The sequence below is a fragment of the Diabrotica undecimpunctata genome, chromosome 2, assembly GCF_040954645.1.
Source record: "Diabrotica undecimpunctata isolate CICGRU chromosome 2, icDiaUnde3, whole genome shotgun sequence".
In the NCBI taxonomy this organism is placed as follows: domain Eukaryota; kingdom Metazoa; phylum Arthropoda; class Insecta; order Coleoptera; family Chrysomelidae; genus Diabrotica; species Diabrotica undecimpunctata.
Window position 1 is genome coordinate 96901690 of NC_092804.1, and position 12564 is coordinate 96914253.

Genomic DNA, 12564 nt, shown 5'->3' on the forward strand with positions numbered 1-12564 from the left:
CGAAACAACGGCTGTCCCAAATTTAGTAGACTATTGTGTCACTTGTAGAAGAAATTAAAAAGATTTCCACAACACTGTGGCAAAATTGCGTTTCACATGTTATAAAAATGAAAAATCATTACAAAACAATAACTTCACATATTAATCCAATAGTTATAACATAGATGATGACTATTCTATTGAAGATGACAGCGATAGTGACATAGTTGTAATTTATATTTATTTATATCCATCTATACTTCAAATTTCATTTTTTCTTGTATTAATATTATCTTTTTCAATTTTAATTTTTGCTACCACTTTTTTAATCTTTCAGTGTTATTAAAATTATTTTCCTTAATGTCTTTAATTTGTTCATAAATATAAATACTTATTAATTTATTATTTCAATCCTATTAAAATATTGTTCTTGAACTTTTTTTCTTAATTTTAGCGAATCCGAATTTTGAAGGGTTTGTTGTTTGTTATTATAATACTATTGCCAATTAATATAATCGTTAGTTGAATGTGACTTTCGTCCAAAAACCATACATTTCTCAAGAAATCGAGATATTCGTACACTAGACTCAACACTCGCACATAGTCAACATCTATTCCACATTTGTGTGCAAAGTTTAGTCTTTGTCCTATTTGAATGCGATAAGGATAACCACCACGAGATTTAAACAGTCTGCGTGTAGATGCAACTGATATTCAGTTTGTACACAGTATATCTTAGGGTTTCATTTTGAAGATTTTAAGATCTGATCGTGAACGCGTCCTTAATTATTGTTGGTAATAACTATTTTTAGGCGACCCGAAAAGTCCTTTAACACACTACCAGTGTTACGATATTTCTCAATGATTGCTAATATTACACTTTTACTGGGGGCTGCCTTGTTAAACATCTGTGGAAGTTTTTCTTTACATCTGGTAGTCTCAGTTCGTAGTTTTATAAGGCAATAATGCCAGTATCGTTGTTCTCAGTATTTTTGTTGTGGAACCTCAGTTCAAACGTCTTATTTTACGAAGGAGATTATTAAGGTCACATAATTTAATTTTGGTGTCGGTACAGTGTTTTTGTGTGTCAAATCTCTATCCAATGTAACACACTTCCACGTAACTAAAGTGAAGTTAAACGAACTGCAAACTCTACACGTTCTTTCTCCATTAAAAACGTGAGCTTGCGGTACGTACCCACTCCCTGGAGACAAGTGGTAGAGGAGTTGGCTATTCGGCGGCAACCTGTCAAACGTGCTATTCACACCTGCGTTCACCTTTCCGCGCGTGGTTGGGATAACAGATGGGTATTCATGTAGCAACAAAGTGACTACAGGGAAGGTGGAGCCCACCAGCAGAAACGTGACACCCTTAAACGGTGCCAGACTCCTAGGGGCAATGGATTCGTTTACGGTCATTTGCCGAAAGGCCTCGACGACCAGGGTCAAATTATTAGGCTCTTGTGAAAGGGGGGTAACACGAATTGAACTTCTTGTATCATCGGTGGCAGTGAGATCTATAAATGCAACACTTGTGATTTTTAGATTTTTTCCCTTCAAAATTGTTTCGAAAATTCGACATGTTGCGAAATTTATATCAGCTATATTGACGCTTAGGCTACGTTGAATCAGTCTCTCACATAATTTAAAGAAGCAAAAGAAAAGAGATACAGATCTTTGAATTATATCGAGTTTATCGAATTTATCGAATATATATTGAATTATATATAGTTTTCCCAGTTTTAAAATAGCAATAAACCTGGCCTTTCTTCGCAGGTTAAGGAGGTAGCTAGTTGCTACCTCCTTAACCTAAAAGTATTCTTTAGTTTTTATACCCAAATTTATAATTTTCTTGACAAGAATGTCGTCAACATCTGCAGTTTTCTTATTTTACCTTTAACCATTGCCCTGTTTAACTCTTCTATGATGAAGGGTCTGGCACTATTGGTTGTTTCTTTTACCCAATTTCAAATTATTTTGATACTCATTTTGTAAGGTTTTTGTTCAGATCGGCCGTTTAATATATATGGCTGGCTATTTGTTGGTTTCAGATGCATGATTGAAAGAATAAATTACGGAATAAAGGATAACAATTTAAACATCTCAGAAGTCTATGATTTATGGTTACTTTCACCTTACACTACTAAAACTTTATCATTAGCATACGTTAAGCAAAAAGGAATATTACCTTGAAGTTTTTCTTATAATATATCTTTATGTTAGAGGATAACAAAAGATGGTACATTGATATAACAGTTAAAAAACTAATATCATATAAAACAGAGAGAAGAACCAAAAATTCAATGTGCGTTTTATTTCTAAGGATAAAAGCAAGCATTATTATTATAATTACTGACTATATTTACCTACCTGTGCTAATGCAGGTATTTTTGACGAATCGACATCCCTATCTTGAAAATAGAAAGTTTTTATGGTTTTACTGACAGTTTTGGAAAATTCAGACTCCCTTTCGTAAATAAAAGCTATGGGTGCCACTTCTTCAAATTTTTCATTAATTCTTTTGACAAGAGTCTCATTGTGAATAATGCCTAAAAAATAAGTTTTAAGACATAATTTTTCTAATGATACATAGTTATAAATTATTTTTTTACCTTTGTTTAAAAATAAAGCTAGAATCTAAAACTAAGATGATAAATTTACAAAAAACTATTCCGTACTGAAATCTCAGCTGCTTTACACGATGCTATACTAAAATTAGACCTCGAAGAAAGACTATTTTTTGCAAGATACGAAGAAAGTGTGTCTAACATCCACAACATAAATGCAGGGGTCCCGCAAGGCAGTGTCTTGGGACCAATTTTCTGCAGAATCTTTACAGATTTTCCAACTGAAGAAGAATCGACAATCACAATATTCGCAGATGACACTGCCATTCTGGTCAGAAATCCAAAACCCATCAAGCAGCTGAAATATTACAACAAACCATACCAAACCATTTAATTGAAATATGAGCTAAAGAATGGATACTAAAAATCAACGAAGCAAAATCAGTTTACGTGATATTTACTAAATGTCACAATGAAACACCAAATATCCTAATACATAACAAGAATATTCCCAACAATGATACTGTAAAATATTTTGGATTACCCCCAGATAAGAACGTAACATGGAGAGCATACATCTGGATAAAAAGGAAGCAATTAGAAATAAAATTTATAAAATACTTCTGGTTATTTAGCCGTAAATCTACCTTTAATAAAACCGTAAATCATTATCTAACAAAATATTAGTGTATAAATCAATCATCAGGCCGATCTGGACTCACGGGATTGAACTGTGGGGAATACTAGAGCGATTTCAATCTAAGGTTCTTCGTGCTATCACTGATGCGTCGTAGTACATTCCAAATGCAGATATTTATAGGCACTTGTAGATCGAAACAGTAAAGCAAATGATTGGTAAAAGAAGTGATAAATATTTTAAGCGATTTGGAAAAACACCCCAACGAGTTAGCAGTAAATTTCTTTGACAACTCCACACAACTAGAGATTAAACATTAGAACTCCTCTAATGACTAACCATTTAGAAAATAGGTGTCTAGACTTAGTTTTAGTTATTAGTAATAAACTTACTAGGAGTTAATAGCCATTGGAGTAGTAAAAATCTTGCTTACATAATAAGTTTGTTCAACAAAACTGCTTAGTGTTACTTGCTTGTATGTAACACACAATAAAAAAGTTAGTATTTTATTCCACACAAGTCTATAGATACAGTTGAAATGTGGAGTATGAGAAACTACAAAAGGACCCTCATCTAGGACTTTTTTAATATTCTAGTAACTATTTTTAAACAAACAGTCAAAACTTCAAACTCATTATGGTGCTCATAATTTAAAAACTTGTTTATTTAGAGACTAGACGTCAACAGATAACTTTTTCAGAAAAATAGAGATACACGAAATGAAATATGCTAAAATGAAATCAATTAATAAACAAAAAGGTTATTACAAATAAATAATAAAATCGTTGTTTTCGAATATTTCTAATAACTTTTTTATTATTTATTATTTGTTTAAATTTATCTAAACTTGAGGAACTTATCGTGTTTTATGTCGAATTGTATGCAAAAGATGGGCCAGATTGGATATTTTTTGCGAAATGTATCTGGTTTATAAGGTTTTTTGAAAAATAATCTAAGTTCCAAGGCTGGTCCAGATAATTTAGCTATATAGATCTCAATAATCCGTTTATATAATAATAATAATCTCTCTTCGTTTTTTTTTCTTTTTTTTTTCTTTTACTAAAGACACAGAAGTGTACTTACATTAAAATCTGGTCAGTAAGACCTATTATCAATTTGTTTCTAACTTAAATTACTAATGAAATCTTAAAATTAGGTGTCTACTCACAAGTATCTTTCCTATTATTTCTAATAACTAGCATTAAATTTAGCATGCATACTCGCACAACACTTTACTCTGCTTTTCACTCACTCATTATACCAGTTCAAAAGGCTTTGTTCTTTTGAGCCTTCTCTCTAGGTTCGTATTGTCGAGGAGCTGGATAGCCTCGACGTTTACATGATGATGGAGTCGTTGTTCATGGCTCCCTGCAAATTTCTTGATTATCTGATTGACGTCTTCCATCTTGAGGTACCGGTGAAGTTCGTTGTTCCTAACGTACCAAGGCGCATCTACGATGTTCCTCAGCACTTTATTCTGGAATATCTGGATTACTTTGATGTTACTAGGCTTGGCACAGCCCCAGAGTTGGCAGCCATAGGTCCATATTGGTCTTAGTATTTGTTTATAGATTAGGAGTTTATTATTTATGGATAGAGAGGAATGTCTTCCCTTTAAACAATACATTTTCTTGTAGCGGATGCCTAGTTCTTCTCTTTTCTTCTTCACGTGAGCTTTCCAGCGAAGTTTCGCATCAAGAGTGATGAATAAGAGAATTAATATTATTAATTCTCTTATTGGTAAAATTTATATGGACTGATTTATTCTCATTCAGCTTAATTTTCCATTTTTTGGTCCATTCATGGATTTTATTTATTGAATTTTGTAGTTTTTCTGTAGCTTCTTCGACGGTGTCACTTACCGCTAAGACAGCAGTGTCATCTGCGAAGGTAGCTATGGTGTCGTCTTCTAGTTCAGGTATATTACACGTGTATATTAGGTATAGGACTAGACCCAATACACTCCCTTGTGGAACACCTGCTTCAATATCCTTGAGATCAGTGTATGCATCTTCTTGTTTTACTCTAAAATGTCTGTTCGCTAGATATGATTGTAATATATTTGAATATTGTTTAGGCATGAATGATTTAAGTTTATGTATCAAACCCTTATGCCAAACTTTATCAAACGCCTGTACCACATCTAAGAAGGTTGCAGAACAGACTTTTCTTTTCTCTAATGATCTTTCAATTATAGCAGTTATTCTATGCACCTGGTCAATTGTCGAATGCTTATTTCTAAATCCAAATTGATGATCTGGAATTATTTTCTTTTCTTCAATTATTGGTAGGATTCTTTGCAGGAGGAGTTTTTCAAACACCTTTAAAACACTCATCGTTTGTTTAAAAATATTTCTGGGAATAGTTGCATAAGTGTCTTGGAAAGAGTAAGTTAGTATAACATAGGATTATATTGTACTGAGTATAAGGTATATTTCAGATTTAATAAGGCATAACTTTAAAAAACTATTTTAAAATGTTAACTTCAAATACGAGGTTTTTCCCGTTAAGAAAGTTAACGGATAGTTACTATCCGTTATGTTATGTTATTCCCCGACCAAATTTCGATATGCTACTCTCACAAAAAAATAGCCTTATGCATTTTCAAATGTTTCAATTTACATACATTTTACAAAGATTCTTTTTCTTTCAGTTTGACACTAGCTGAAATCTCGGCCAGAAGTAAAAAAAAATATGCAGATGACTACAAGCATTGTAATAACTGGAACTGATGTGTTCTTCGAGAAATCTAACAATGAAAAAAAAAAAAAAAAATAACTTTAGAATAAACTCCACAAATCAGACCATTATGTTAGTAGTTCCTTCCGACGTCAACATTGATGAAGTTCAACAAGTTATTTCAAAATATTTCATAGATGACAGCAATTTACAAATAAAAATTGAAGAAACTTCAGTTATTACTGACAAGGTCACTCAATGGTTAAAAGAAAATCACCGTTAAAAGAGAAGAGCACATCAGAACAATTCACAGTTTTTGTCATATTTGATATAGAGCAAGACTAGTCTTAAATAATATAGGACAATGTGAAGTTCAGGATCCCCAGAATTTGTTCTTCTAGTTCCGAAAGTGAGATAGATCTTCTTCTTTTTCTTCCTCTTTATAAGCAATCCTCCTTGTTGATTGGCAGATGAATACCTCTATGGAAGGTTGTCACTCCATCTTTTGAGCGGCTGTCCGACTTTTTCTGCCGATTGGTGACTTATCTCTTGCTATTTTGACGACACGGGTCTCCCCTATTCTGCCGATGTGGTTATTCAATTTTTTTTTTCTATTTTGTGTCGATTCTTTTATACACTTTACGTTATATTTTCTTTTAATGTCTTTACTTCTATTTCGATCTCTCAGCGTATTTCCTGTAATTCTTCTTAGTACTCTCTGCCGTTTCCAGTAGCCTTTGTGTTGTGGCTGTGTCGGGTCTTGTTTCCGAGGTATATATCATTATTGGTCTAACAATGTGAGATAGATGCTATGGTTAATGAAATTGTAACCACAGAAAATAATAAAGTGAAATAATATCAGATGAAACATCTAATGTTAAAAAACGGAGTAGAAACAGAGAGAAAATAAATTACGTCTACACGTTCAGAGATATGAAGGGCTTAAAAAATTGTTGAAAAGTATAGGTACCTACACAAAGTGTGGAAATGAACGAAAGCTTGGCTCAAGATGAAAATCAAATAAATGTAAGAAAACAGGAAAGAATTGCTGAGAAATTTTAGATATTACTAGAGATTAATCCTTTAGGAAATCAATGACATATTGGACATCAAGAAAATCATATATTGCTCTTTTAGTGAATGTAGTGAATAGCAAGAAAAAATGAAGGATCTAGAAGATCAACGTCTTTTTAATATTAATTAGAAAGTAATAACAAAAAGCAATTAGTTTGTAAGATAATATTCCTTAATACTTTCGGATTAAAGGAATGATCGGTGAGCAGCTGGTGTTTGTCAGCACAACATAAATCAGGGATGCATGCTAGGGAAAATCAGCAACTCAATGAATCACGAAAAAGGGTTTCTGCTGACGTACAACTTGTTAAAAATGTATTAAAAGAATATCTAGAAACAAATTCAAAGATTCATTTCCTGCAGAATTTAACAAGCAAAACTTGGGTATGTTTAAACCAAAGAAAAACCATCGCGATTAACGTATAGCCTACAAACATGGTCATGAAAAAAATAAAGAATATGAAAAATATCAGAAAAGAAAAACAGAAGTAAGACAACAAAAGAAAAAAGATAAACAAACAGCCTTGTGTAACCCAGATAAGACTGTATTGCTCACTGTTGATATGCAAGCAGTAAAACACTTCTTATTTGCAATATTCTGCTATGTATTACAAGACAAAGTTATATGTGTATAATTATACTGTGTTTAATTTGGCTACAATATACCTACGCTGCTTTCTATGGGATGAAACCAACGGTTTATTAAAAGCTACATACATAACTTCGATTATTTATAGTTTTTTGAAAAATTTAATTGCGAAGTGTCCCTCCTTAAAAGAAATAGTTATATATAGTGATGGTTGAGGCTACCAAAATCGTAATGTTGTTTACCGAATGCCTTGCTAAAATTATTAATTGAAAAGAAGATCACTATAAACCAAAATTTTTTAGAGAAGTGACATACACAGATGGGTGTGGATAGCGCACAAATATATTTATCTTCCTTCCAATTGTATGCGGATTTGCAGAGAAACTCGCCCTACCAAACCCTTTGTTGTGGAGTATTTTCATTATAATTATTTTCGCAATTTTACAAAATTGAAGTATTGCAGCAGTATCAGACCAAGATATGAAGTTGGTTATCCTACTGTATCAGACATTCGATGGACTATATCTCGTAGCTGCTATGTTATATGGATATTTTGGCTTAAGAGAAATATCTGATATATACAAAGAATATAGCAAAAAAGATTTTCAAGCTAAAAGCGATGTCAAATGATGTATTATTTTTTGTAAACTCTATCAGTACTATTTCGCCAGGGATAAGATTTGTATTAAAGGAAGATGGGAACAATTTAGCAAGTAAGTTAAACATTATTTAAGAAAATTTAATTAACAATTGAATATGTCGCTAAGATAGGTTTAGTTATCATTATTTTTAGTAAACGGTTGCAGGTTCTGGCATAACACTTCAGCTATAAATTAACAATTAATTTATAGCGGTTCACTTTTCTTCTTTTAACGTATTCAGTCGTAGGACTGTATGACTTTTTTTAAGTTAAGTTTTCAACTAGCTTTCTAAATATTTTTTTGTCATATTGTAATTGTTTATAAGCTTAAAAAGTGCTAAAGCGTAAAAAAACATTATTAAATCATTTTGTGTACATACATGTAATTTTTTTTAACTATTTATCCATACGTTATTAGTATACGTCTTAACAAAAACAAATACGAGTAAGCTTCAGATTATTAATATCCATTCAGTCAAATTCTCCGGACCAGCCTTAAAAATTATCTCATTTTTCAAAAAATTTTATAAGTATATTCAATTTCGCAAAACATATTTAACCGGACTGACCCGTCTTTTACATACAATTCAAACACGATACGACCCTTAATTTTAGATACATTCAAACAAATTTTAATAAATAATAAAAAAACGTGGCACTTGGGGAGTGCTGAAAGAAGTGAATACTTCTTATAGCGTGTTATTACTAGATATGAGTTAATGCAATTTTATGTCTGGTTATTACTGAATTTGCACCTTTAAGTTCTTTAAAATTTAAAAAATTTTAATGTTTTACTTTAAAAATTTGGTTTAATGATTTTAGTAATTTTTAAAGTTGTTGAATATAATACATACAAAATTTATTCATCATGTAGTTACATTATAATTATTATCTATTTAAAACGGTTATAAAATTCCTATAAAAGATTAGAAAACTTCTAAAATAAACCTTTGTTTTAAATACTTCTATTTAGTTTATTTATTTTATTTAAATATTTAAACTTACTTTTAATATTTTATTTAAGTTGATTTAATTTTACTTAATTTTGATTAATTTTATGTTGTTTTATTTAATTTTATATGTTGTAATTAATTTATTATATTGTAAAAATAATCAAGAATAATGCGGGGTATAATAATTAATTTTATTTAATTGTATTTAATTTTATTTAATTTTATTTAATTTTATTTAATTTTATTTAATTTTATTTAATTTTATTTAATTTTATTTAATTTTATTTAATTTTATTTAATTTTATTTAATTTTATTTAATTTTATTTAATTTTATTTAATTTTATTTAATTTTATTTAATTTTATTTAATTTTATTTAATTTTATTTAATTTTATTTAATTTTATTTAATTTTATTTAATTTTATTTAATTTTATTTAATTTTATTTAATTTTATTTAATTTTATTTAATTTTATTTAATTTTATTTAATTTTATTTAATTTTATTTAATTTTATTTAATTTCATTTAATTTTATTTAATTTTATTTAATTTTATTTAATTTTATTTAATTTTATTTAATTTTATTTAATTTTATTTAATTTTATTTAATTTTATTTAATTTTATTAAATTTTATTTAATTTTATTTAATTTTATTTAATTTTATTTAATTTTATTTAATTTTATTTAATTTTATTTAATTTTATTTAATTTTATTTAATTTTATTTAATTTTATTTAATTTAATTAATTTAATTTAATTTAATTTAAGTCAATCACGATAGGGAACACACATACTCTAGACAAACTGAAGAAAGTACCAGGAATCAACCTAACTGTTCTATGTCTCATGCGCTGTCAGCTAATACAGGCAACACATCTATGGTCCTACTAAGTACCATCCAGATATACCTCCTTGCCCCCAGTGGCAAACTAATTTTGTAAAAGTGCTTTTTGATCAAGTCAAGTCTAATTTGCTACACAAAATCTGATTATTTAGCTATCCGCCTCTACCTATAACAAGCTGTTACAAATTAGCGAAGTAAATCAAACAGTGTCAAAACAGTTTCCAAAACAATCGCTAATCTGACTATCTATTCTTCTAATAATGACTTAGGGTTGGTTATTTCTGGTTCCATTCTATGGACGTTGTACTATCTGATGGTAACAATCTATAAGAAATTAGAGGTAAGTCAGCTCATAAGTGACAGAAATTAAGTCTGCTTCATAAACTAAGCTCGAACCATCCAGATTTTAGTAAAAAGCATAACTTTATTTCAACTTCAGAGTTCAAGTTAAATCTAACTGGTTCCTCAAATACGATATTAGGTAATATTTGGTCACATAATCACGATACCTTTTCATTCAAGCCTCCTTTATGTAAGGTAACCTAACCAATTACTAAGAGAAAAATTCTTAGTTATGTTTGTCGTTCATTCGACCCTTTATGGCTTCTTTCAACAACCCTTGTATGTTCGAAACTTTATTTGCAAAGGATTTGGTCATTGTCACGAGATTGGGACACCCCTTATTACTAATATCACTTGTGATACTCCGAGTCACTTGTGATGGCTCTACCGTCTCAGTGAGACTTGTCAAATCCAAAACTAAAAAACAAATCCACTATCCCAAGATTAGAACTCCCTGCCATTCTATTTATTAAGAGCCGAGTTAATCACCGCTCACAAGGTATCTTACAAAAATTTTTGTATCATGGTATCTTACAAATAGATTTTGCTCTTCCAGAGCAAAATCTATTTGTTCTAACTTTGAACTTACTGGTTTGTGGCGTCATGGTTCGAAATTTCTAATCGAACCAGAAGTTTACTCCTTTTTTTATATTAAAAAATGGAATTGTGAATTACCTGAATTAAGAAAAAATCTAGTTTCCTCAAACGCCACTGTTGCTGCTCAGTCAAACGACACCTTCAAGGATTTATTTAATCGTTGTTTAACTTTTACAAAAATTTAAAGATCCCTAGCCTTTGTTCTTAGATTTATTTCCAATATTAAAGCGAAATTAAATAACACTACTATAGACACTGTTGTACTTTCTTTAGAGGAAATTGAATTTTCGACTTGCCTTGTTCTCAAGTATATTCAATCCCTTTTTCTTACTAAGGAGATTCAGGAAATATTCAAACTGCCTGTCTCCAATAAAGACATTAGAAAATTAAATTCTTTTATCGATGAAAATGATAAACTACTACAAGTGGGAGGCTACGTTTCGCTTCCATAAGTTATTCACAGAAATACCCAATTCTTCTTTCTTTTAATAATCGCATTATTGTTCTCATGATTGAAGAACAATACAAAAAGCTGTACCACGCAGAAGCCCAAACCACTTTATCCCATCTACGAATAAAATACTGGCCCCTTGATGGTCTCCGTCAAACAAAGAAAGTCATTCATAATTGCATCAATTGTTTTGGATTCATGACTCCTATTCCTGTCCAACACATGTTTACTCAGATTGTGTCGTATCTAACTGACCATTCGAAAAAGGACTCACAGGACTCTCTGCTGATGCATTTCTACTTACTCTCAAGAGGTTTATCGCCAGAAAATCCACTTCTAGCATTATTTGACAGACAACGCGACTAACTTCTCGTTGGACGTAATTGTGGATAGCACTCGTCAAATTAAAAACTTCTGTACCTAGAATTTTATTTAGATATTTACCATAGACCCAGACCATTTAGACCCAGAAGTTTAAGTTTAGTGTTCCTCGTAATTCTTATTATTTCGAACTTCGGATGTTGGTATAAAGCGTGATAAGTACCTTTTATATAGGTTGATTGGGAATTCTCACTTCACTTTTGAGATTTTTTGTACTATTCTCTGTCCTATTACCAAATTCTCTAACGATGTCAATAACCTGATTCTGTCTGTCTGTCCGTAACGAAAACCCCAGCGCCGGCATTACATCATACCTCTGTTGTTATTGGTTTGATTAAAGCGTGTGATGCGAGTTACAGTACAATAACCGCTACCATCCAGTAAATTTTACCACGTGGATTTCAACAAAGATCAACAATTATAAAATTATAAAAACACCATGTTAAAATCAATATTTTCAGTCTGATTTAATTTATTGTTGTTGTTACTAAAATCTTTGTAAGTCGGAAATAAAAGTTTTAATTGTGAGTTCAGTTTTTAAAAAACTGTTTTTCCCAAGAACATTCATAATTGGCGCAGAGTCAGTACGGAAATGGAAGAGTCTTTATAGATCCTCATTACTTTTAAGTGTTTGTCCACTGTTCCAAGAACCAGCCCCAGGGAAACCGTCTGCAGAGTTCACCCGAGGGAATTAGCAGTTAGACGCCTTCAAGAGCAAAGGAATGAATATTGGCATCGTCTTTATCCTGTAAGCGATTTTATTATTACTTAGAATTAAGAAGATTAAATTTTGAAAGAATTTTTAATAAATCAGACTCCTCTTAGATTGAC

General features: G+C 30.7%; 1 protein-coding gene across 4 annotated transcripts in view; it reads right to left on the reverse strand.

Moving 5' to 3' along the window:
- LOC140434744 (juvenile hormone esterase-like) overlaps positions 1–12564 on the reverse strand; it is a 538160-nt gene that overhangs the window by 119959 nt on the left and 405637 nt on the right. For all 4 annotated transcript variants that reach the window (XM_072523239.1, XM_072523238.1, XM_072523240.1 and 1 more), the window contains exon 8: positions 2349–2527. In XM_072523239.1, the coding sequence (XP_072379340.1) occupies positions 2349–2527 (179 nt within the window). The remainder of the gene's footprint in view (positions 1–2348; positions 2528–12564) is intronic.